This window comes from Anomalospiza imberbis, chromosome 4, assembly GCF_031753505.1.
Source record: "Anomalospiza imberbis isolate Cuckoo-Finch-1a 21T00152 chromosome 4, ASM3175350v1, whole genome shotgun sequence".
NCBI lineage: Eukaryota > Metazoa > Chordata > Aves > Passeriformes > Viduidae > Anomalospiza > Anomalospiza imberbis.
Window position 1 is genome coordinate 49350885 of NC_089684.1, and position 27705 is coordinate 49378589.

The window sequence follows — 27705 nt, forward strand, 5'->3', positions numbered from 1 at the left end:
GCCTAGCCAGTGATCTGCAGTAGATGTTTTTATTTTTTAACCAGGGATTGACTTTATGTTTCAAAACGCTGGCAAATGCACTACTGTATCTGTATGATAGCACTTCACAGTGTGCAGCCCAATCCTAATCTCTCGCATCACACTTTTGGCTAAGAGCTGCAACCCACTCTGTTTACACTGCAAATAAAACAACTGCTCTCAGAAACTGAGAGATTAATAAATTGACGGATCACACATTTCTAACAAATGGCAGACATTATTTTATCTTTATGATTCAGAAGGACAAGTCAAGAGGTAACCAAACTGACAAGCATAAGGGCACCTGCAATTTGCTTTATCATGCTATCAGAACTCCACAGGATGACAAAGTATCACAGCAGATACAATATTTACCATGAGGAGCTTTCTACATGCAGCGTGCTCGGAAGCTGCATGCTCCAGCTATTCCTTAACTACATATGGCAACACTCAACTGCAAAACTCACAAAGGTGACTGGAGTAGTTTCATTTCAAAATAGCAGTTTCATTGACTAAACTCTTCTACTGAGCATGACTACAGCAGTTCTCAGGATCATTACTATTTTATTTGCCAGTTCAGTAATGAAGTAACATACTCCCTGATGGGGAAACACTGAATCTGTGTTATTTGGGGGAAAGGGGGGTTTGGGGGTGCGTGTTTACAGAAGGACTGAGAACACACCACTGACTCTGTATCAATTTACACCCTCAATGCCATCAAACAAACACAGAGAAGCTAAATTCCCGTCCCAAGTATTATTCTATATTAACAATGACAAAAATGAGGGAACAATTTAGCTCTCCCACTTTCTCTCATCTATTTATGAGTTGCAGCCACTTCATAAACACCCATTTCTTGTTCAGGCTGGAAAAGAGGCAGGCTGGGGGCAGAGGGTTGTTTGTTTCCTTTTGGTTTGAGATACACCGGTATATTGCCAATGGGCAAAATATTTTGTCACTACCTCACTCTGGGGATGGCTGACATAATAATAAACTGAAGAGGAGAAGAGGATGCTATCTGTCAAACATTAAGGAATTCCAATATTGAAATCTTGCTGCCTTTGGGGGTCAATGAAGAGCAACATTATAAAAGACACTAAAGTTAGCAGTTTGGGCTGCTAATTTTATATGCCTGCTTCACCAACGCACAGCTAAAAATAGATAAAACAGATAAGAGCCCAGAACAAAGAGATGCACTGGACAATTATCTTTCTGCTAGCAGTCTAATTTATACTCAGCTGTTTAACCCTTCTTATTTATAAAAGAAACAGATTTTCAAAGTATTATTTAATGCAATCTCAACGTGGAATTATTAAAGAACGTTTTATTTTTCTTAGTATTTTCTTGCTCCCACCCTAGTGGGACAGAGTAATGAGATTTAAAATATTTTAATAAGGACATCAGGCTACTTGCCAAGGGGCTCGAATACTAAGTAAGAATATTTACATCTTTTAAGACCCTGGAGGAGGAATCAGTGCCATGCTCTTAAAACACGTACACACATGGCAGATATGACAGTTAATTTTAATTCACTGGAAAAGAAAGTACACACTTCAGTTTATTCGGCCTCGTTATTGTCAATGAGGCTAAAGGGATGATTATCTTTAGCTGCTCCAACGTGGCCTAAAAGCAAACATTCTTCCTGATAAGGACAACACTTACTAAAATACAAGGCATCGTGAAATTGTTCAATTTAAGATACAACAGGTGAAATTTTAAAAACCAGCACTGCTAACAATATTTTCTCCCATTATTCTATCCGGCTCGGTTCTATGACTTCAATCCTGACTTCTGAATTTAATTTTTAGAGGAAAACAAAGCAGCATAGCAGCCTGACTCATATCTACAATGTAAACAGGCTTATTCTATGCTTCGTAGCCTTCTTTTGGTAACATTTGCTTACAAAATGATAACGTTTATAAAGAGAATCGGCATTCTACCTCCTTATGTCTGGGGGCAGGAAAAATAAATCACCTTCAGATTAACATGACAATTTATGCCCGGCAATTCTGGAGGCATCACCCTGTGCATATTATTCATGTTACCTCAAAAACAACAGCATAAACGCATGCTTAAAAAAAAAATAAAAGTAGGGGAAAGAAAGAAACAGAGAAATTGAGATTTAGGGTGAAGAGCCTTACCTCTGACACACAACCCGTCCGCAGCTCTGCCAAAACCATCCCACCAGCCAGGCCTTAAGCACTTTTTTACAGCAATAAAACGCCGCTTTTAAACTTCCTGTTTACCCAAACACCGGCCCGGCTTTCCCGCAGCTCGGAGCCGGCACCGCTCACCCCACGAGCGAGAGGGGGGACCCGGCACCCCGAAGCTCCCCTGGGGGACCCGGCACCCCGAAGCTCCCCTGGGGGACCCGGCACCCCGAAGCTCCCCTGGGGGACCCGGCACCCCGAAGCCCTCCCGGGCGCAGCTTCAGCGCCCTTTGAGTTTGGTACTTCGGGACGACTCGCGCCCCCCGCCCCTCAGCCTCTCGTCTTTTATTTCCCTTTATGTTTTCACCCAACCTCAAAAAGCAGCCACCGGGCAAAGTTGCGCCGGCGCTGCGGCCGCCAGGGCAGCCCCGCTGCCCGCGGCGGGGCCCGGAGCGGCGGTGACGGGCACACAAAGCGCGGCGGCGGCGGCGGCGGCCGCTCGTGTGTGTCCCCCCCCTCTCCGCCCCGCACCGCGGCGAGCAGGCCGGATGGTTTACCTAGAGGCAAGCCCTTGTTCAGGAGGTGCGAACTTCCCATGGAGGCGCCGCGCTCCGTCCGCGCCCGCCGCGGGGAGGAGGAGGAGGAGGACGATGAGGACGAGGAGGATGCCGGGGGGCAGCGCCGCTCGGAGCCGCCGCGGCAGCCGCGGCATATGGCGGCCGCTCCGTGGGCGCCCCCGAACTGAGCGGCGCCTCGGTGCGCGCCCCCGCCGCCGGGCGCGTCCCCGCCGCCGCCGCGCGCACGCGCGCCCGCCCGCCCCCGCGGGAGGGAGGGGCGGGGTGGGGCGGAGAGGGGCGTGGGGGGGAGCGGCCGCCGCCGCCGCCGCCGCCGCGCCCCCCAGGCTCGATCTCCTGGTTCTAGGCGGGCGCCGAGACGAACGAGACAGCGGGGCGGGCGAGCCTGGCTCGGCCGCGCGCAGCGAAAGCGGGACCTGCCCTGGGACGCGATGTCGCCACTGCTTTGTTTTTTGTTTTTTGTTTTGTTTTGTTCAAACTTCAGCACAGTTAACGCCGGCTGCGTTCTCAGAGTCACGGAATGGGTCATTCTGGGAGGGACCACAGCGGGTCATCGAGTCCAAGCTCCCTGCTCAAACAAGGCTTTCCCAGAGCGCGTGGCTCAGGATTGCATCCAGACGGGTCTGGAACTTCTCCAGGGAGGGAGACTCCACACCCTCTCTGGACAATGCATCCCGTGTGCAGCCACTGCACAGGAAAGAAGTTCCTCCGCAAGTTCAGGTGGAACTTCCTGCCCGTTCCTGGCATCCCAAAACATCAGCACCTCTGGTGTTTCGCTCTATTTGTGATTCGGCTAAGGCTTTTCCCTCACGAACTAACAGGAATGAAAACAAAGCCATTACGCTCTAATTTTGCCGCCGGTGAGGGTCAGTGCCTCCTGCAGCCGCCCTGAAGAGCTCCAGAACTAACCCCGCGTCTCCGCAGGGTCGGCACCGCCGCGAGCGGGGCCAGCTCTTAGAAAAACAGCAGCGAATTGCCCAAAGTCAGTGAATCCAAGGCTGATTTCTTCCCCACGGGAACGCTCCCATCGCGCCCACGTGGCCGCGCTCCCTCGGGGTCACCCCCTGCCCGCCATGCCCTCCCCGCCCGAACAGCGGCGGCGGCGGCCGACGCAAACCAAAGTGGTGGCGGCGCCCCCGCGGCCGCTGGGTCGGCTGACGGCGGCCCCGCCCGGGCGCGGTGAGGGAGCGGCGGCCGCCATGGCCCCGCCGCCTCCTGCCCCGCGGCTTTTCTCTCCTCAGCGCCCGGAGCTCCGCTCCAGCCCTCCCAGAAACTTTCTACTGGCACTGCTGCCCCTTCCTCCCTCCCAGCCGCGGGCGGGAAGCGGAGCCGCGGCCGTTCGCTCATCCGTCCCCACCCACAGCCCAGCCCGGCAGCGAACATCCCTTCTCTGGGTTTTTCCAGAAATAAAACAATCATTTCCTGTCAGCAAACGGCCCCGGCATCCCTCAGGGACCCGGACCCTCTCGGATAAAGACAGACACTCCTGGGTAGCAAACAAGAGCAATTCACTGGGAGAACGCACAGGGCAGTAGATTTTCCCCCGGGGTTTTTGGGAGTTGGTTTGCCTATGAGGGGAATATTTGAACCCAGAGGTTATGAAGGGTGGTTTCATCCTCCGAGTCGTGTGGATTTCAGGAATCCGTTCAGGGCACAACTCAAGGATTTTAGCATACAGACAGCCTCCAGCAGCTTGGCTTCAGCTCCCTAATAACTTGTTTTCCTGCATCATTTCCCAGGTAGTGTGTCTCTTTCATGGGATTATCCACCGGGACAGGGAGGTAACTCCCAGGACAAGTTTATGCAGCCTCTGACTTATCTTCCTTTTCCTCCTGTATTCCTGGGGAAGCCTTTTATGGCTCAGCACAGACATCTCAGACATCCCTCAAAGAACAGCTTCCCTAAATTCTCACTGTGCATCACCAGGGCAGCATCTAGCCAAGCGCCTCGTGTGGGGTTTGTATAAATAAATTTGGGTTTAATCACTTTAAAGTGGCTAACCACTTTATTGCCGTTTATAGATGTTAGCAAAATATAAAAACACATACATATCAAAGCTCTAAGGAGAAAATAATTATTTTTTCTCCCTCACTGCTTCAGTTGCCATGTGGCAAAGTATCAGGAATGAGCATTAGGGGGTCAAACACGCTTAAACCACAAGAGAAATATCTGTGAATACCAATATGGATATGAAAATCTCCAGGAAAAAAAAATATTAGAGGAAAAGGAAAAAATCAAAAATGATATTAAGAATTCAGTTGCATTTTTTAATAGAGAGACATAAACAGATCCAGGCACTGAGACCATGTCCTCGGTGGGGTTACATGACTGGGCAAATGTTTAGATCTAAACTGGAACTGCTGCTTCGGGGAGGGAGGGGAGTGTGGCGCAAAATATTATGACAAGGGGAGTGCTCTAAGTGAGGATAAGTTGGCATGATGAACAGATGGAGGATTCAATAACAGGAGGTTATTAATACTGCAGTTTGGTATTCTCCACGCTACTTCGTGAAGGGATTCATATGCTTGCTCTTTTTCCCTTCTGATTGTACACAGACCTAACAAATAGACACACTGTAGGTAACACGGGACTCAGGTCCCTCCTGGCACACCCATCACAAGGTCATGCCTCCTGGGAATATATCATGGGCTGGATCCTCAGCTGATGCTGACTGGACCGACAGTAGCAGCAAGCCCAGTTGCACCTGCTGAAGGAAAGAGTTTTTCTGACTCCATCTCCCCAGCCAAAAGGTCTCTGCACCCTGCTAGACAGCTGCCACAAGGGCACCTGCTCTACACAATAAACTGTGCAGACTCTCAGGATGGAAAAGAACATGAAATAACTCAAGCAAAATGGAAGTTTTCCTTCCAGTGCTCTTTCTGCTTCAGCTCATTATTCCCCAAATTCAGCCCTCCTCCCTTGCATGGCTGCCAGTGGCCTAGTTTAGGACTGGACATGAGAAAATCCAGGAGCAGAAGAGCTGACTCCAGCCAAGCCTCCGGTTGCCCCCATCCGTTTTGCTTCCTGCTTTCTTCCAGCAGCTCGCCTCTGGATCACCTCACATTCAGTCATCTTCACAGCTTTTACACCACGGCTCACACAGCTACAATGCATCCTTCACACAGCCTAACAATCCCCATCCTCTTACTGCATTTGGGCACTGCTGTTACTGCAATCTCTTTTTTCAACAGCAGTGTAACACAGCTGAGTGTCTTCTGTGCCCTGCACTAAGAATTATGGCATTTTTCGAAGCCCCCAAACTGTTTCTTGGCTTCATATGAGTCAGCTGGAGGAGCACATGTGCTGCAGAGCAAATACATTGTTTTAAGTGTATCTGTTAACCGCCACATGGATAATTTAAGTACAAGTTTTATTCCCCTCAGAATGGGCAATCATAAGGGCATGACCTTGGGCTTTCACAAATTCAGAGCATTAGGGCTCACCATCTTTAGCAGATGTGACTTTGAAGATACTGAAAGAGGAAGTTTTACTGTTTTACCCCCGAAGCAATGAGCCAAGATACATGTTGAATGTTTTCTGAAGTGTATAGTGAGGCTTGACAATTTTCTTACACAAAGATACTGCTATTGTGTGCTTACAGATTTTCTTTGGTTTGTCACAGCCATGCATGCTGGTGCTTTCATGCATGATTTTGCTTTGTTATCAAACAGACGTCATTCATTGTAACAGTTTTTAAAGCCATAAATTTAAAACCTTTATGCATTTTTAATCAAAATGCAAGATTATGTTTCAATGGAATATCTTAACTTTTGTCAACAGTAAATCTTGCAGATGCTATTATGAGATCCTAGGAGAGATTTATGTCAGAAGAAAAGAATGGTTGGATAAAGCGGGCCCAACACTTGACCTTTATCCTAAAATAGATTGTTTAAATGTATAATCAAACTAAGTCAATACAATTTATTTAAAATCTGTAAAGAAAACTTTGTTTGGATTAAAATATTTCCTTAGTTCTTTCACTTAGATCTAGAGAAGCATTTGTTTATATAACACACACAGAGATCAGCCTACTTTGATTTTGCAATTGCGTATTTCAATTACAGCTTCTTTTTTTTTAGTTATAACTTCCCCTGTCTGCAACTTCCCACTTCAAGAAGTTAATGCTTTCTGGTTCATGTGAAAGTCATTTTGGAGAAAAATCTTCAGCAGGTTTTGAGGGGAGAAGGGGGAAAAAAGAATAATTCACTAAAGAGAACCACCTCATCTTTAAGAAATTGTGGTCATTGCAAGCATGAAATAAAACAGAGGATCTTCATCTACTGTTAGAAAGAAGGTGAAGGATGAAAGTAGTAGATTTAAGTTCCACTTAATGAACAAGAAGTTCAGCTGTGTCAAGCCTTCAAAGTCATTTTTCAAATGCCAAATGTGCATTGCTCCTTTCTTAGATTGGAACAGCTCTACTAGCTCTGTGCTGGAAATAGGAAGTGAAAAATTTTGTAGTGAGCTGCATGAATGGAAGAATAAATTCCCTTCAAGCCACTGAACACAAAAAACTCTCTCTCTTCTGATGTTATCTGTATTAAGTGACTAAGGGATTTTCTTCTTGTTCTCACCCTCTTCATACAAGTGCTAAAAACCATAAGAACCAGGGTGGAATTAAATCCTCTGCATTTTCTGGTTGTTGTGAAACAAGACATTATTTTCCATCTAGTCAGGAGGAGTTACCAGACCATCTCCAGGATGGTCTGTGTTCTGGCTGAAGAGAAAAAGAAGAAAGAGATGAACAGCAGAGGAAACCTATCAAGAACCATTAGTGGATGTCAGCCATTGTCCATCTGTTCACAGTGGAATAAATCCAGACCTGAAGGAACAATTACAACCTGCCCCATATGGCTCGCTCCCTTCTGCGCTGGCAGGGCTTCTTTGGGGATTTGACATTGGATGAGGTAAAGGAGAAGCGGCGCAATCTGTGTTCCCAGGAATGAACAGCCAATTAACATGAAAGGACAAAAAATAGGTTAGCGAGCCGGGGAAGGTTTTCTCCTCCTCACCTGTCTGAAATCTTGGAGCTCATTCAGACTGTGTAACTGGCATAGCTGAGGGTCCTGCTATTAATGAAATCTTAAAAATTTACATTTAGCTACTAACAAAATTCTGTGGACAGTGGGTATCCCTCTTGGTGAGGCCACGGCCACGGATCCAGCTGTCTCCCAAAGTGTTGAAGAAGGCATTTAGAATATATTACACTCACATTCCATTAAAAAATTATAATGCACTATGCTTTCAACATAATGAACCAGTGTAACAACATTCTACATTTACTTTTATAGAACTGGATTATTGAGTAGTAATTTACTTCTCGAGTTTTAAATCAGTCTGGGCCTGGTCATGAAGCTAAGTGCTATTTTTTAGATGATTAAGGGAAGTAGACTCTGGCCTATGCAGAATAGTTATGAAATCTGACTGTCTCTTTAGAATTATTATGAGAACCAGATACTCTTTATTATGTTGTATTCTGCATGCCAAAAACGAGATCTACAAATTAAGGCCAACTGAAGGGACCAAAACCCACAAGTCTGTAGTAGATTCAATAACCTGTTTGGTGGTGGCAATTTCAGGTAATATGGAGAATAATGAACCATCCAATGGCCTAAACAGAACCAGTGGATATCCCGAGTGAACTTGCTACTGGGGGTGTCTTACTGGGCTGCAGTGTCATTTGCACTCTACTATCCTCCACCTCCTCTTGAGTTCTAACACACTTGGTATCTTATTTTTATCAAAGTTGCAGAACAAGTAGCCAGGGAAAAAAAGCAAAAGTTTATCAGAGATAGCTTTCAAGTTCCAAACAATTATATTTGCATTTGTGACTGTAATTCATTCACTAGGTGGCATAGAAAGCATCACACTTCCTTGTTTCAAACATGCACCACAAGACTGAGGATGCCCTCAAGAATTAAACACATATGAAATGAAAGGCACATCTCACTACGAATTTAGCTAGAGACTTTGCTCTGAAACATGACACAAGTCTTACCCATCTGAAAATCCAGCAAGGATACTAAAGGATGAAAAAAGCAGAACAGTGTTACATGAAACTGGCCATTTGCTACAAATGACCTTAAGCACAAGCACACACAGGGATTATGGACATTTATGACATTGAAATGAACTCTCCTGCTTTGTCAAATTTACTCGGGATGATGACAAGTTACCAGGCTTGAATTTCATCCTCTTCCAAACTGAGCACTGCTTTGTACCACCATGAAACACTGCACTACCAGCATTCCACTATCACCTACTGCTAACAGAGTGGTTCATTAGTGAGCAAGAAGTGACCTCTAGTGAATTCCCACACCAGCTTCTGAGACACAGCACCTCCCTGGCTGTCCCTGACTGACCACATCCCTGTCCAATTAAAATCTGATCATGCTGCACCCCAACACCAGTCAGCAGCTGCACCCCAACACCAGTCAGCAGCTGCACCCCATCAGTCAAGCACTTCAGGTACCAGCAGTAACCCACACTGTGCACAGCAGCTGTAACAAGCAACAGAAGACACTGGCACATTGAAAAAACCTGAACACATTTGTCTCAACACAATAAAACCTGCCCACTGATAACTGCTAGATAATTTAATGGATGACAACAAAACATGCAAGCTCTACCTGGAGATTAAAATTATTTAATTTAAAAAGTAGCATATCCAGAAATTTATAAGCAAAATGAGAAAAACATCTTATTAAATATGTAAAAATAATACCAATGTCAGTGATCTTTGCGCTCTAAGAAAACAGGAAAATTAGAGAATCACAGTAAGCAAAGAGATGGGCAGTGAAAATCAATTTCATCTTTACAACATACGGAACAATATACAGGCTAGGCAATCCATTACAGTGAATGGTCGATGGTTTTAGACCAGTAAGAAGAAACTAGCAAGGTTTCATGTGTAAAACACCTACCCCATTAGCCAAAGAAACATATTCCATGTTCTCTGCCTCCATATACCTGGAAATACACTAATATTTTTAACCTTCTCCTAATACATGTATCTTTTCCTAACAAACATCTATCAGAGGTTATTGAGAAGCCCACGTTTTGCTTTTATTAAGCCAAAATACTTTTGTGCAGCTCTTTTACCTCCTAGTCTCAAGACTTAAAACTGAATAGCTGAAAAGTAAACTGCAACTTATCCCTATGCAAGACTCCCCAAGATATAATTCAGATCTGTAAGGGACATCAATTTATGTGATTTACGGAGTGATGTGAAAAAAAAAATTAAATATATTTAAAACAATCCTTTTGTATAGCTGAATAATGAGAAAGCAGCATGTTCTCCTAGCAGAAAGATCACACTACTTCTATTCATGTAACACAGAATTTCACTACAGAAGCAAAGGCGATTCAAAGAGGTGATAATCAGTATCAACAGATTTACTGCTATTTGAGCTGATCTGTACTGCCAAATACCCTGACTTACAGACTAAGGCAGCACTGAGCATTATGATAGGATGGTATTATTTAAAGATTAATGGATAAACTTTCCAAAGGCCTTATCATAGTACATGAAGAAGATACTGCAGAGAGAACACATCTCATGGAAATGTTTGCTAAATCATTGTCTTTTTAACGGTTCAATTCATCTACACAGCAAAACACCATCTGACAGGGATGTTTTGTTGAATTTGTATCACAGCACAGCACAACTCTGGTCCTACAAGTGTCTTCTGGGAGCTCCATCATCTCACAACAACCATTACTCTCGACACAGCAGGATCACTGGTGCAATTTTAAACACAGCTCTTGTTGTGCCAGGCAGGCATTGGCAAGGTGGCTGGGCTGACACATCTGCAGCATTTGTGATTCACAATGGCACTGTGGAAAGCCCACAAAGAGTTCATCCTGAGCTATAAACAGAATTGTTTGAGGTCACTGACTGCAGCCATTAACCCAGCACTGCCAAGGCCACCATTACACCATGTCCCCATGGGCCACATCTACATGTCTTTTAAATACCTCCAAGGAGAGTGACTCAACCACTGCCCTGGGCAGGCTGTTCCAACGCTTGGGCACCCATTCCATCAAGAAATTTTTCCTAATATCCAATCTAAACCTCCCTGGCACAACCTGAGGCCACTTCCTCTTGTCATGTCCCTTGTCCAGGTCCTTCCCCTGAGTGAGTCACCCTGCCACAGAAGGAGATTGGGCTGGTCAAGCAGGACCTGCCTTTCATAAAGCCCAGACTGACAGGCTGTAGCTCCCAGATCCTCCTTCAGGCCCTTCTGGTGGATGGGTGTCCTGTTTGCAAACCTCCAGTCCCCTGGGACCTCCCCAGAGAGCCAGGACTGCTGGGAAATGATAGAAAGTGGCTTGCAAAAGCAAAACAAACAGCATTAAAATAAATTCTGTGACAGTTTTGAAAGGTAAATTTCCTGGAACAGACTATTGAGTAGAAGAGGACTTGGAACATTATGTACCTTTGTGAAAGCAGTTTCAATTAATGCAGACCATGTTGCATATCTTGCTTTTTCTTCTTTTTTTTTCCCTCATTTATTTCATCAAGACAATTACTTGGTTTCTTAACATATGCTATCTTTTGCATGAAGCAGGATACATTATACTGCTTTTATGTAATGAACTATTATTTTTCACTACACTGACGTGCCATCTGAATTACAAGATCACAAGTAACACAATGAACATTAAAAATCTGCAATGCTGATGCAATCAATAATTTTTAAGTTTTCATTTTTATCACATAATTCCAAGGAAGATCTTAAGGTATATAAAGCCTATTTTTTCCTTCCAATTCGTATGGTTTCTTTGGGTCCTGAATAATTCCATGAACAGCTGAAGAGTCACTGATATCAGAATACTCTCTTATTAATTTGTATTATTTTATGTATCTGGAAGAATGATCACAGTACAGGCTTGTACATCACCACAGGAAGAAGAAAGTTCAGCAGACATAGACAAAAAGGGAAATACTTCCACGCAAACAGATTGGGTTCTTAATTAAAATGATTTGATACGCCTTATGAACAGTGCAAATTATATCACAGATGATGAAGTTACCTTAGGAAAAATGTACTTTAAATTAACTACTGGAGGCTAAAGACAACTGAGCTGTAATAATAAGTAAATGTATATGGATAAGGTATAAATAATTAATTCTCTTTTCCTGAAAGACCTGGAAACAAATGGGAACACGCTGTGTATTGCTGTACTGTGCTGATCTCTAACTTAAGTGGCTTCCAAGACCCATGACCCAGAAAGGTTAAAGTTTGTGTCTTTCCCAGAGGCTGCACCTCTATGATTAACATTACAGAGAAGCCCACATCAGAAAGAACTATCACAAGAGAGGAATGAACAATAATTCATGGAGATAATAAATAGTCTAAGGAGAAAAAGAAAAACAACCCTCCTTTGCTTCAATGAGTATTTTGAAAGTTTTTCCTTTTATGCATCATGACTGCAACTTTTACTAAATACCAAGTACTGAAGGAGATGATTTGTTTGTTTTTTGAGGTTTTACAATCACAAGCATTAAGAATTAAGAATGTTCCCACTCTATCCCTGAATCTTTCCTGACAACAGATTTCCAACTCTACTAAAATCTATGGATGTTTTCAGATGTAGACAGATGTCTGAGAGACCATAGGCTGAGGTCATCAAACTCATCTCATTTGTGACCTAAGCTTAGTCTCTTGGCTCTCTTAAAAAAATTTAAAAAAAAGAGGGGGGAGGCAGGGGGAAGGGAAATAATGGAAGGGAAAGGACACCAAAGAAATTGTTTGCTAATTTATCTAGAAATTCTTTCTAGTTAACTTTTAATCTAATAGCACACACACGGTTCGGTAACATAAAGCCAAGATGATGTACATTGAGAAGATATATAATATATACTTGGTCATCTATCATACACTGCTCCTCACAGCCTAATTATTGTTTATGGCATTATTAGCAGTCAACTGTCTGTTATTTTCTGCACATCTAACTGACCAGATTTTCAAGAACTCACATTTAAATCTCATTTCAAGGGCCATTTTACTGCACTGAGTTAAATTGCTTAAATTTATATGTATTTTACATAAACCTTCATTTATCAACAAACAAAGCTCAATTTCTTGGTTCTTGAAACATTCAAAGAAAAAAAGTACCATGCTGATGCTGACATCATTTTGGCTGCTTAAGGGAAGATAAAATTGGGTCTCTCAAAGCTGCAGGCAAAATACTACAATGGATAACAAATATTCCTTGTGTATACATGATTGGAACGGCTGTCTCCATTGGGCACTGACTGTACATTGTGGAGCACAGAATGGATTCAGAGAATATTTTATTGTTAGAGTCAGTTCATGTGGACATGCAGTATTCAAACAGTTTACTTTACAATCACTGCTACCTGCTCCCTGACCCCAGAGACGTCTTTTTGCTTAAAACAACCATCAACCCTCCAAAACACTACAGAAATCCACCATGGAAATAAATAAATAATTAAATATACTCATAGAACAGGGGTCTATATAGAAAAAAAAGCAAAGATTCAGTGATGGCAAATTTTCTGAATCTTTTTCCCTGTGATGGCTGCAGGCTAGTCTAAATTTTTACATATAATCCACTGTTAGGATCAACACTGTTTCTGTTCTGCTCTTAAAAAAAAAAAAAAAGAGGAAAGGAGAAAAGAGGTTTTGCACAGGAGCATTAATAGTTCCACTTGCCCTGTGGCAAATGGGGAAAATATGTCAATGTGAATTACTGTACTGTCTCCATGGATCAAGATTTCTCTTAGTGCTTTCAAAATTCCACTAACAGAAACTATTGCTAAGAGCATTTGCTACTTAGCCTGCTACACTGGAATCAAATAAGACCCTAGGATCAACTAATGCTAAAATATTATCTTCTATATTGATTTTCTCTCCCTACATTAACTGAGGAAAGAAACAGCTAAATAATTTCAGCTTGGAAGAACAGCCTCTTGCTCTCACAAGGACATCCAAAGAACTTAAATAATCAAGATAATTGCAAAATAGATTTTTGAGCAGCTTACACTATCAGAAATGTAAGAATATCACAGTATACCACTTCTTTCTGATCCAAACAAGTTGTAGTCTATATATGACTCACTACATGGTTAAGTGCAACATCTCTTTCTCCACAAACCAAGCTCACCCACATAGATGCATTAGAAAAAATAATTCTAATTGTGAGCAGTTGTGCATGCACATTCAGATTCAAAGGAGTGAGCCAAATACTAATAAATACATTCCAAGTCCATTTTCTCTACTGGAAGGCTACTTTATGGGAGTTTTATTAAATTCTTTTTTTAATATCTTTTTCCTAATACTAAATTATGGTCTCAATTAATTAATAAAGTACAATTGTTGAAATTCTTTGGCCATTGGGCACATCTGGTATGAAAATTTATTTCTAAACTTGATCTGGCCAACAAGAATGAACAACTAATGAAATCCAGACACTGTGTACTTATACACTGTTGATTATTTCTACTAAATAGCAAATTATTTTCATTAGAAATTAATAATCTTAATTCTTGTACTACGTTCATCACCAGGATTTATAAATATCTAACAAATTCATTTAAGGCAACCATAAAGATGCAACAAATTAGAGCTTTGCAGGATGTCCAAGTTAGCACTACTGACATTCTGTTTTAAGAAGTTAGTGCTATACAAGGCTGATAAAAACAAACACATATTTAAAGGATTATGATCAATTATATTAGGACACATTTGTCAATGAAAAACTGTCTTAGTAAAGATGTTTCTAATGGGTATTTGTCATCATCTTCACCAACAATGTGGACATAAATAGAAAATCTGCAAAAATTACTATGAGCATCATAAAAACAGTTACCAATTGACTAAAAAATAATAGCAGAAGTGTAATCATGCAGTCATTTGGGATCACAGATAAATAAAGAAACCAAACGTGCTTTAATAAATCCAAGATGGAAAGCTTTGCCATTAGAAAAGACTACTGTCATGCTGACAGGGTAGGGAATTAGAGCCTTAAAAGGGATGTGCAACTGTGTGAGTTCCAAGAACCACACCTCAACATGAGGAAGTCATGTTTTCCTTGAAAAAAATCCTTAAATTCAAGTATGGAGGAAATTTTTGCCATTGTGGACAACATTATAAATAGTGAATTGTTGCTGCCAGCTCTGGCATCCATATTCTGCATGGGCGAAACGCTGCAACAAGGAAAACTCAGTGCTGGAGAAAAAAATGCCTTGAAGAACACAATGTACTCAGATTGCCAAAAAATTCCTGAGAGATAACATGATTACACTTTGCAGGGGGAAATACCAGACACTAAAAGCTTGCCTAATATTAAAGGAAGACATCATAACACAGAGCAGCTCAGAAGATCATTCAAAAGTCTGTATTTTCCAGCTTAATTTGTTGCTGTTGTTCAAGTGGATGTTATTGACTATACTACAAAGGTTATGGTCATGTCTTTATCTCCTGAATACTTCAAATGCCTTTCTGAAAGAGCAGTCTAATAAAACATTTGGGGCTGAACTGTGCCAGATATGTACATGATACAAGGAAGGTTTGAGGTAACCTGGTAATTCCTTCTTGATCCTGCACTTCGGTGAGTTACAGCTCCAAAAACTTGAAGTTGACTAACGGTTGGTCACTGCCTCACTCCCTCTAGGAATGAACAGAACAGATGAGCTGTCTCTCACAAAGCATCATCTCCTGATAATCAGTCTCTCCCTGCTCCTGAGATCCATTAACAAGTAGCAATTACTACTGAGAAGTTGTGATGAAGAGGGATGTCTTACCATAAACCAGCTGATTTCCAGGCGAGAGCTCATGGTGATCCCACTGAGAGCACCAAAGAGGAGAGACATTTCTATGGGGCTTCAGTGGGAAGCCCCACACAGCATGGGAAACACTGACCTTAGGGACTTTTCAGTTCTAAATTATTAAGTTCTTTTTACTGCCATTCAATAACTGAAATAGTTTGGGGCTCATGCACTTATGTATCCAAGTGCACCAAAATGGGATGTCTGGAGACCAGTAATGAATAAACAGATCACGGTGCCAGGTGCTCCATGAGCAGTCTGGAATGAGATGGAGTTTGTGGCACCTTCACACAGGGAATGCTGCTGGCAGAAATGTCCTCCATCAGGTAATGGCAATGAGTCCTGAGGGACCAACACTGCTGCCTTGCTCAGGTTTAGCTCAGTCAGTGCTTCTCCGAACACACTGTCTTTCAGCCTTGCAAGACTATTCTTGTATTCTGTCAAGCAGAACTGGATGCTGCCCATCAATTTTTGGTATTTAACTTGCTGACATCCTAACTGATGACAGCTCAGACTTCTCCACTCAAGTCTGAAAAAAGTTGCACAAGACAGAGCCTAGAGGAATTGTGCTGGCAGTCAATTTTGTAAGGGAACAGAGGCACCTCAAAACTGGGAGAAATTAGAAGGATTAATGCACCAACCAAGGTTTGGGAAATACACAATCAGTTCCTGATTCTGTCACCAGTCTCCTATCAACCTTCTGATGCGAAACCACTTCCCTTCTATGTATCCAAGTTCCTCATCTGTAAAATATGTATAGTATTTGCCTACTAACACTCATGCTTACTGTCAGAGCAAATCCATGAAATATTCAGATATCCCACTACAACTGAGGAGTCATTCTCCTTATGACTGATGAGGCCAAGACAGGCACACATTCATCCATGGTGTTGATCTCAGCTGTGTCAGCACTGTGACATCATTCTGGTTTTGCAGTGGATATGGTAAAGATTATGCAGTGCTTCCCTGTAAAGAAATATCCTATAGCAATCTGTAGAAGGCTGACTATTTAACCTGCAGTTTGCACTCCTGCTGATCTGCCTCGTGTCCATGAACACAGGTCCCCCTTATGGCCAGTAAGCTCCTACTGCTAAAAAAAAAATACAACATAAACTTGAAGATTTGTAAAATTACATTTGTTTTAATACAACTACTGTGTTTTGAAAGTATCACATCAGCCTCCCACTGAATCATATTTTAACATATTTTTTGTTGACTTCTACTAGAGCAAAACATTTTACTATTATGTGAAGAACAGAGTTGATGAGAGAGGAGTAATCCTTTCCAAGGTATATAAACCTGGCAGGTCAAGATTAAGAAGAAAACTTACTTTAATTTAAAAACAAAAATCCAATTAGGAAGCTAAACTAAGAATTCTGTTGGGCAAAACCTGGAAAGATCACCAAAAGAGTAATAAATTAATCATGGGGTATGGAAAGGAGAATATAAGATCAATAAAAATTGTATTCATGTGTTGCTAAAACATTTACACCACCAAAACCTACGATGTTAGAATCAAGAAAAGACTGTCAACCCCAGTGTGGTTTATGCATTTATTTTTTAATGCCAGATATACCTATGTTGTACAGAAGAACTAAACACAGCGGGTGTAAGACAATCCTGCTTCCTATGAGATGGCTATCTCAGCTCTGAGCTTTTAGCAATCTGTGTAACTGTACTCCAATCACAACCATACCCATCAATAATAGATGTCAGTGCCTCCATCTGCCTGTGCTCTTCTCTCATCCTTAATTTTTACCCAGCAAAGACCTGCACGTGTTTAACTCACCATGCCCTGTGCCATGGACATCCCACCCCTCAGGTCTAGAAACACAGATCCTCTGAATCCAAAATTAAACCAAAATATGCCACAAAGCTGACTCCTCATCCTCTCCCACAGGGCCTATTAATTGCACAAAACACTGCTTAGATTAAAAAAAGAATCAAATATTTTCCTGGGACCTGAGAAGCACAACACACACTTACCACTTCTGCAATAGTTATGGCACATGAAGTGTGAACTGTGTGTAGGTCTACAGTTTGCATAATCAATTTTTCTGTTTTCCAATCTATTGGAAGACTTGAGAAGTCTCTTTTTCCTTTATGGACCGAGCCTTGATGTTCCTGAACTCAATGAAGAATTGCCATCCAAGTATGCAAGACCTCCACAGGTCTTCCAATTAAATCTTTAACTATCTACTACATAAAATGACATTAACACAAGCTAGTTTTTGTTATTCATAGCTCTTAAAATAATTATGAACATGAAACAACAATACCACTGTTATTCAGGTGATGGTTTTCAGGATGTTAAACTGAAAGACTAGAGGGATTCAATTAAACATTTAATGAAGAGGATGGGATAGTTCAGTGTGCCAAAATAAACCTCAGCTCACAGCTGTACTAAAACTCTGAAAGATTTTCAGCAAAATAAATCCATATTTTATTAAAATGCTTGCTACAGCTATTGGAACTAACATATGCCATCATAAAATAAATGTTTAAATCAGTACTGTACCCTGCCCTGGATAATGCCTGCCTTAAAATCAACTCTCTTGGTAAGTAATTCTGATTTTTAGCAAAATACAGATAATGAGAACAACCTCTTACCACACATTCTCTCGGCTAAACTCTCTCTCCCACTACAAATTAGCTATAGGCAAGATGATAGGAAAAAAATGTGAGCTATAAACAGGTATTTATAGGATGAAAAATTGGCCTCTTTGCTGACATCAGTCTCAGAAAAGCAGAAGGGGATGATTTCTGCCATGGAATAATCTTTTCCAGGAAAATCCTTCCAAACTCCAGAGCTTGCTGCTCCTGCAGCAAGGATTTACCCATTTGCCCATGGTCAGGTGAGGGCAGCACATTCGTGTGGACTTGTCCCACCTTTCCACAAGGGCTTAGCAGAACCTGATGCCTTGCTCATATTTCAGACCTTAACTAACGATTGATTGATATAAGCTCTCAGCTTCCATGAATGTTGACAGAGCTTCCAAGACAAGGGTGTTAGTAAGACAAGGGTGTCCCGGGCTGCATCCAAAGCAGGGTGGACACATCAAGGGAAGGGACTTTGACCCCACCTGCAGAGCTGCCTCAAGCTCTGGGCCCCCAACACAAGTACAACATGGATCTGCTGGAGCAAGTCCAGAGGAGGCCACAAAGGGGATCAGAGGGCTGGAGCACCTCTGCTGTGGGGGCAGGATGAGACAGCTGGAGGTGTCTAAAGGGGCTTCAAGAAATCCGGAGAGGGCCTTTTGACAAGGACATGGAGTGACAGGACAAGGGGGAATGGCTTCAAACTGACAGAGAGTAGGTTTAGACTAGATACAAGGAAGAAATTCTTTATTGTGAGCGTGGTGAGACACTGGAACAAGATGCTCTGAGAAGTTGTGGCTGCCCCATTCCTGGAAGTGTTCAAGGCCAGGTTGGAAGGAGCTTTGAGCAGCCTGGTCTAGTGAAAAGTGTCCCTGCCCATGGCAAGGACATTGGAACAAGATGATCTTTACAGGCTTTTCAACCCCAACCACTCTGTTACTCTATAAACTAAACAAGTGAAAAACACAAGTTTTGAAATCTGGAGATACTGGTTGTAGTCAAAAGCTGTAGTTCCACTCTGGTATCACTGCCTGCCTTCATCTGCTGCTGTTAAACAAGTAAGATCTTCTAACACAACAGATCCTCCTCCACTTGCTGTTGTCTCCAGAAAATAAAGAGTAGATGGCACTAAACACAACCTCTGAGCCCCATCATCCAACCAGAGCTTTACTTCTCTGCTTGCCCACCTGACACAACCATCCCACCACACACCCCCAGCCTGGAAAACACTGTGGCAGTGCCAAAAGCCTTGTTCCAACTGAGGAGAACATTATCTACCACTGCCCCGGCCCCCAGAGTCAATCTGCCTACACAGCAGGATCTATCTGTGATAAATGCATGCTGACTATTGCCAGTCACCCTCTTCTGCATCATGTCCCCAAAAACACATCCCAGTCCTCATACTACCCCTGTAGTTGTAGAAGCATTTCCTTGCCCTTGACATTCAAGTCTCAACGTGAGCTTTGATTTTCCTAACACTGTCCCTGCATGCCAGGGCAGTATTTCTAAATTCCCCCTTTGTAGCCTCTCCCCTCTTCCGCCCATACAATTCCCAGTTTCCGAGTTTACTGGAGGCTGTGTAACAACTCTGCAGATCCAATTTACACATATCATTTCCTGAGCAATTTAATCTAATGATTTGCTTGCACGTTTCATTCAAAAAGAAGGGTTTTTTTTTCCGTCTTTTTAAACAAAGCCAAACTTAAGGAGCACTGACATCTATAATGGGACTTAGAAGGCAGCATGTGAGTAGCATTTAAAGGCCTACTGGGAGCAAAATTACAGCTCTTAAGAAGAGTGTGGCTTCTAAAATTTAATTTAACAGTTGCCTAGGCCTCTTCTTAAATTCTTATCTGGGCTAATCACTACAAACAATGAGATGACTATTCAGAAAAATACCCATTTTTAGTATTTTAGGTGCAGTTTGGGTAATTAAAAAACACAACAACCCAGATTAAGCAGTATTTCCTACAGTCTTCTCTTCCAGCATCCACAGAAATATCATCCTGTGGTACATTTTTGTGAATGTGATTATACAGTCATTTTTATACATGACATTTTAGCAGTAATTGTACGAGCACAGCTAAGTAATTGTACTTGAAAATTCGATGATGGAAACAAGTTTTCCTGCATTCATCACTACTGAAACAAGAATGCAGTGGGTCTTTTAATAAATAATAACCTAATTTCTGGATGTTCTGAGTACAAACCTTGAGATTTAAATATAGCTCAGTCTGCTAAATGTTCCTATGAAAAAAGACAATTTAGACCTCCATCAATTATAACAGATGGCAAACTGATTTCTGTTTTAGTAAAAAGTTTGCTTGGGTTAAGTAAAGTTCTAATTTATTTTTTCTACATTTTATTTTAATTAAACTGCCTTAGAGATAAAAAATGTGGTCGGGTTATCAAATATTTGTCCATAAATAATGCATAAAAATATGGGCACTTCATTCCTAATCACTTATTTTAGATAATTTTTTACAAGCGCATTTAACGTTAGTGATATTGCTGTTCATCAGCTCAAACCACATGAACCAAATCACAGGAGTGCAGCCCAAAAGAGGTAAGGTTTCAGATATAAATCCTTGAACAGAGTAGGGGAATGTAGTAGGGCACTGTGCCAAGGTGGGATTTGTACCTGAAACCACTACATTTGCAACTTTAATTTACTGAGATTGCTCTTCAGAGGAAAATATTTGAAGGAGGACTTTCCCCCCATTCCAGCCAGGGCTGGGCAAGTTATTGGGGCTGCTTTGAAAAAGAAGTCAGTGAGCTTGGCCATGCTCCCCTGAGGAACCTTGGCTGGTCTCTCTTTACCCTTAAACTTCCTCCTGGTGTTTCCCACATTTAAATTCTATTGGTTTGCTCCTCTTAACTTCAGTGGTTAAAATGACCTAATTTTGCAAATTTTGACATCTCCATGAGATGAGGCAAGAGGAAAAAAAAGAAAATCATCCTGTGGAGAGTAACATTTCTGTGTCCTACTTCTGATGCAAAAGACCTGTTAAGTCCTGATGTTGCCAAGCTGGCTTCATTTGTACTGATCTGCAGTAGCAGACTGAAAATTCTCATGACATTTCTCCTAACTCCATAAACAGATTTATGCTTCCTACATACTTTGTGATCTGATCACTTAAACCCAAAAACTATGTGGACTCTTATAACAAATTCATGAGTTGGAATCATAGACATCACAGTCACCTTGGAAAATCCACACAGATTTTCCTCAACATAATAAGAAAATCCCACAGTCGTCTCACAAAAACACCCTTCAAGTTTTGAACTGTATCCTAAGAATAAAAATATCTGGACTTTGATCAGAAAAGGAGCAAGTTCTAGAGTTCAAGATGTCCTTCTGGATCTTCTCTCCTCCATCCTTTGGTGGCTGCTGGTATCAATGGGAACTGCTCACACCGATCTGTTACAAACCACTGCTTCTACATTTCAAACTGAACCTCCTCCAGGGAACCCAACTTCAAACTTTTCTGCCCCTCCTCCTTCTGCTGTTTAAATGGAACCTTAACTTTGTAACACTCTCAAGAAAACCGGAGCAGAAAAGTCTTTAAGCATAGCAAAACCTTCCCTAGATCCTGCATGAAGAACCTCGCGGCTAACAGCATTTCACGACCCCTAAACCTCTTACTGGTGCACCTCATCCCAACATTTAGGTCCAAGATGGATGAAGGCTCATGCAGGGCACCACTGGACCAGCAGAACATCTCCATTGCCCAGCTGAGAATAAAACCAGTTTACAGAGGGAGATTTGTCTGCTTCCCAGAAAGCACAGTCAGGCAAGCCCACATCCATTGTTCCCTCTCTTGCACCATCACATCCCAGACAAGGACAAGCTGAAGATCCTGGAGACCTGCTGCATTTTGAGTCTGCACCATCATGTTTAAGCCCATGTAACTGAGGTTTATTGATCTCCTGGCAAACAATAAGGTACATTTCCATTCTTACTTTTACTATATGTACTTGTCAATAGGATTTTTGTCATTTCTGCTTTCAGTTTAACAGCACAAATATTTTGACACCAGAGGCTGCAAAGAAGATGAACAGATTTCATGTCAGCATGGACCAGTATGAAAACAATAGACCCTTAGGTCATTAGATTTACTTGAGTTTTCTGTCAGGTGTTGAACAAGGAGATTTCTTCCTGGGAGTGGCCATTTCTTGTTCAAACTACAGGAAAGGCCAAGATAGCTGTCATTTGATGGGAAAAAAAAAAACAAACTCCAGGAAGTAAGTAATTACTCTCTGCTGAATAACTGGCATGTTTGGAGCTTAAAATGATTTTTAAAAGGAATGATCTCCTTAGAAGGTATAACCAGGCATCTAACAATAATTTATATAGTACAGGCACAGGACAATAGCACTCCCCAAAACAAGAACATAAAACATTGTGCTGAATGTTGAGGAAAGCAAGGAGGAAAGGAGAGGGATCTTGGAAGTATTCAAGGCCAGGCTGGATACATCTTGTTCTTCCAGTTGGTCTAGTGAATGGTGGGAAGGTATCTCTGCCCATGGCAATTGGAATCAGATCTAGAAGGTCCCTTCCAACCCAAACCATTTTACGGTTCATTCTATGATTCTTAAATGAATTTTATATTTTGGGTAAAGCTTTGTAACTGACATATAAAGCAAAATAAGAAGTTTTCCTCATGCTTCACACATTAAATAAAAGTGGGACAATAATGGCCAAATGGTACCTCTCAAATCCATGGGGATTGGAGCAGCTTTTCCTTCTGAAGATGAAATATTGGACTAGATGAGATACTACAGGCCACATCCACTAACTCCACAGAGCAGATGAAGTGGAACACACTACAAGCAATATATATGCATACATTTGTGTCTGTGACACGTCAAAAAAAACCCTCTGTGTTTGGGTACCAAAACAGAAATTCAATGGATGCAGCCAGGCCATCTCCAGGATGTTCAAAGAGGTGTTTGCGAGTTTTGTATGAGGCAGAAGCATTACGTTTTAATTGCCAGCCTTTATAACCATGTAACAAAGTACTTCTAACAACTGAAGGCACAAATGTGATAATTAAAATATAGTCAATCTTGCTAAGTTGTCCTCTAGTCAAATGGAGGGAAGTAATTATTTTCTTAAATTATTTACAAAAGACACTTGAGAGAGGCAATGTGCCCATGTTATTGTCACTGCAATCTTTGTTTCCTTAACTTAACCAAGGGAAAATCAAGAAGCTAAAATGACAACGCACAGAAAAGGAAGAAAATAGTGTTTGCAAAACAAGTATCACACTTCTCCCCTCTGGAATCTTATGGGGTGTCAGTGCTGTGTTATTTGGAAAAGAGTAATTCATCAGACCTTTCAACGCGTGTCTTTTGGAGATACACAGCCTGATGCAACACAAAGTGCAGGTGGCAAACAAAAATGCAATTAATCTGTCAAACAGCACAATGAAATGTTGAAATATATACCTGAAACATTCAAACCCTGAATCTCTTCTGACCAGGATGCCCCTTTTTTCCTGACTGGGGAACATGAGAGGCACAGAAGGTTCTAGAATATTGTTTTTATCTGCAACATCCAAACGTGGCAACAGACTGAGCAATTCTGAGCAATATTCAAATGGTAGAGCAAGTGGGGTACTAAGTTAAGTATTGAGCTGCACACATAAAACCAAGCAGTTTTTCTTTGAAGGAAATAGGAATTATAAAGAATTCCTCATTACAGGTCATACCCAAAGCTACAAATGCTTCACCTAATTATGTCTTCAGTGCTACTCCTACTATTTAACTTTTCAGTTCTTCTAATGGCCTACATGGTCCATCAGTCCACCAGTACAAAAATTCAAGAACCTATAATAAGTATTTCAAGAAAAATAGCACTGAGAGCACCAAAGACATTTAGTCCATTAAAAAAAAAAAAAGGGATGAAAGGCAAAACAGTTTTTTAAAGCTAGAAACAGATGGGGTAAATAGCATCAACACAATGTAACTTCTGTATTTTAAACGGGTAATGAGAAATTAAAAATTAAATACTGAATATGCATTTTATTAAATTATTTTAAAATGGGATTTTGTGTGTTATATAGAAAATAAATCATTGGAGTTTGTACACATTCCAAGCTTTTTACTACTTTGACATGAAGTATCTATGTGAAAAGAAACCAATTCAATCACAAAAAGATAATCAATGGTTTTCTTGCCAGAGGCAAAAGTTCTAGAAGTGCAAAGTAGTTTGTCATTAATTTTCTTTTCTTGAATCTGCTGACTATTACAGTGCAGTGCAAGATCCATTAAACTCTTCCATTCAGCTTTTGGTAGGTACGAAGCAAAGAATGCTGCCAACCCAACACACAATTATCAATACAGCAAAATCACAAACCCCAGAAACACTCATCTGAAGGTGCTGAGAGAAGAAGGAGGAAGGGAAGAGAAGGAAAACAGTGGGAATGCTGTCATGAAGATTTAAGGGGAAAGGATCAGTGACAAGCGCATCTTTTTAATTACCACTGAGGGAGTGCTCAAGGCCAGGCTGGGTGGGGCTTTGAGCTGCCTGCTCCAGTGGGAGGTGAACCCTGGCTAGGGCAGGGGAGTGGACTTGACCACCTTTGAAGGTTCCTTCCTACGCAAACCACCCTGTGATTGTAAGAACAGCCACAAAAATGGCTTTTGAGCCTTTGTCAATTGAAGATGGCTCTGCCTAGGCTGAGACACCCTGCTGAAGAATGGCCAATAAAATAAACAAGGACCATCACCTGCACAGACCCACTCTGGTGGCTCCCTGCAAAGAGCTCAGCGTGTCCCCAGCACTGCTGGAAACACCAGCCTCCCTCCAAAAACTCTTTCACCTGCCCTCAGTGCCTGATTTCCTCACTGTCAAAAGTCAGCATGACTCTGAAACACCTCTAAATCTTTAAAAGAAAAACCTGGGGAAGAGAACAGTATTTTAAAGTAGTCATTTATATAAAAGTTCATTCTTTCATGTGTTTCATCAGCCCTTTGACACAAAAAGGGTTGTTACAATTTTGCACTGTAACACAAAGAAGTTCAGGGAGGAGTGGGAGCTGTTTCTGTACAGACTTAAAATTTTTTTGGGTTTTTAGTAATGACAGAGCAGCTGAAATTCTACTTCTTTTCTTTGGAAACGAAAAAAAAAAGAAAGAAAGAGAAAAAACCCTGAAAGAAAACACACTGAAAATTGGCACTATGCATCTAATGCAAATTAAGTGAAATAAACAAAATCCATTTTATATTTTTTTTAATGGAGTCAGCAACTGCAAGAAGCCAGATGACCTCTGGAAGAAACCACAATATGTACTTACAAATAGCAAGTTTACATGTGATTTTGTTTTACTTATTTAGTTCCTACTATCTCTTCACCATCTGTCTGTTCCAAGAAGGTTTTCTTCTGGCCAACTGAGTAGTGAACATAATGCAGTGAACAGGCTGACTTATTTGAGGTGGATGATGACGACGAACAACTTGGACATCCTGACAAATGATATAAATGTCCTGGCAGTTAGAGCTTATTTGATTATAGGGAAAGTTACAATAAAAAGTAAAATATTGCTGCTATTACACATTTCACCTCTTTTTATTTTGTTTTCTTTTCTGGTAACAACAACTTCTCTTAAAAGTAGATGCAGTTCTCTTCTATTTAATATGAAAAATGAAAATTGTCAACATTGAAACTGCTACAGGTATGCAAAAATGCATTTGCTGTATTTTCAAACACATTTAATTATTAACATTATGTGTGAGTCCTGGTGGTGGTCCATTATGTATAGGATGATAGAATATTTGCAGATGGTTAATCGCAAACTAGTTTTATATAATTTATACATGTTTTTATACTATTTTACCTCACTTTTACATTATGTTCTTATAGCAACAGTTTCAAGTACAACTGTAAATCAAGTTTTACTCTCTGTAAATACTTTTGTCTTTACAAGAATTAGGAGAAATTTTCTATATACAATAATGAAATCTATTTTACAAATCACATTACAGACTTTACTTTCAAACCAGTATTAAGGTATAGATAAAGCTTTTGCTTATCATGAGACTGTAAAATGCCAAGCACCTCTAAAAAAAACTTTCCTTTTTGTTAAATATTTTGAAGAGTGCTAGAGTGAGTGCTATATTGAGTAATGGTGAAACTCAACAGCTTGTAGTATTTCTTGTGGTGAATCCATGCAAGACTCAACCACTGCTAACTGTACACTACAGACTTTGTAGCTGAAGAGACAGCAAGTAAGCTACAAATGAGATGGGAGGTTTTTCCCATTTATTAAATACATCTCACATGTACACAATGATGGCGTGGTTCCATTTCTGAGCCAGAGCTCATGCAATAAAAATGTGCACACAGAGGTTTTTGGGAGGTGTATCTATGTATGAATTCTGTATCTGAGAGAACTGAAGCTTCTGCATGCAGCAGAAGGCACACTGCAATGGAACCAAAATTAACTTGGAAACCTGCGTTTATTGCTGAAAAATCAACCCGCTGAGAGATAGGGCATCTTAAAAATTTTCCAAGCAATCTATTATTATCCCTATTCTGGTACATGAAGCAAGATCTGGTAACATCTAAATGTGCCAGATGAAATCACAGCCCCATGGCCTGAACTCAGAATGAGTAAATGTCTCCCATTAGAGATGAAGGAGATAAGGCAAAGGGAAGAAAAGGCACAGACAGTTGAAGTCACTTGGTTGATGAAAACAAATCCATCACTGGCCAAGCCAGTAACATGAAGCCAGTCAGCTTTCGACAGCAGAACAGTTTGGAATTTGACCCCTCAAATTGGTATTTACAATAATACACATCTAGGCATCACACTTATTTGTCTACAGAATTCCCCCTCCTTCCTCACCCCAGGCCCTGAGAACACTTGTGCAAACACCAGGGAGCAAAACACTTGATTTGTGTTTTTGGAAACCAATGATAAGACTATTTTTTAATGTTTTTCTTCATTCCTTTCCCCACTCAACTGAAAATAAAAAGCATCTTCTTAAAAACAAAGAGCAATAACATTTCTTGTGCTTTTGTTATCCTTAACCCTTTAATCATCATGGCACTCCTCGCACAACAGTGTGAGTCTGTACCAGGCAGCTCTCTTAGGAAACACAGCAATCCCTCTGAGCCCAGTCACATGCAGAGCCCAGAGCCCCAAAGGTGCTGGGACCCAAGGGGGTACACTTGAACCTCTGCATTTTGCTGGAAATAGTTCCAGAAAGAAAACAGCACTGGTAACGGCACTGCTGGTCCTAATACCAGCTCAGGGAGGTGAGGACTGGAGGAGCAGTGGCACAAGAAGCCAGCTGAGTTGGCTTCCAAGTGATCTTGGCACAAGTGTGAATCAGGAACACAACCGCAGAGCTGAAAACCATCCCAAAAATCCAGCTACCTCCTTCCAACTTGGTAAAACAAAAGTCCTGCAATGTAATGGATATCTCTCAGTTACCATTATGGACCTAGATACATTTGGAGAGGGAAAAAGTGCAAAATTAAGTTGCTGAAATATGATTTATGTCAATGAGAGAGAGAAATAAGAAGGGGAAAAAAAAAAAAGGTCTCTTCTTACTAAGC

The 27705-nt window shown here is 41.3% G+C and overlaps 1 protein-coding gene across 9 annotated transcripts in view; it reads right to left on the reverse strand.

The window, feature by feature from the left end:
- CTBP1 (C-terminal binding protein 1) overlaps positions 1-27705 on the reverse strand; it is a 181458-nt gene that overhangs the window by 62478 nt on the left and 91275 nt on the right. Inside the window, exon 1 of one of the 9 annotated variants that reach the window (XM_068188452.1) lies at positions 3410-3414. The exons of 4 other annotated variants lie outside the window; for them this stretch is intronic. Coding sequence is in view for 3 of the 5 variants with exons in the window: in XM_068188445.1 (XP_068044546.1) it covers positions 2726-2765 (40 nt within the window). In the remaining 2 variants the exon portion in view is untranslated. Of the gene's footprint in view, positions 1-2725; positions 2964-3409; positions 3415-27705 lie in introns of those variants that run through there. 4 more of the 9 variants (XM_068188445.1, XM_068188443.1, XM_068188442.1 and 1 more) reach the window with 4 other exon arrangements.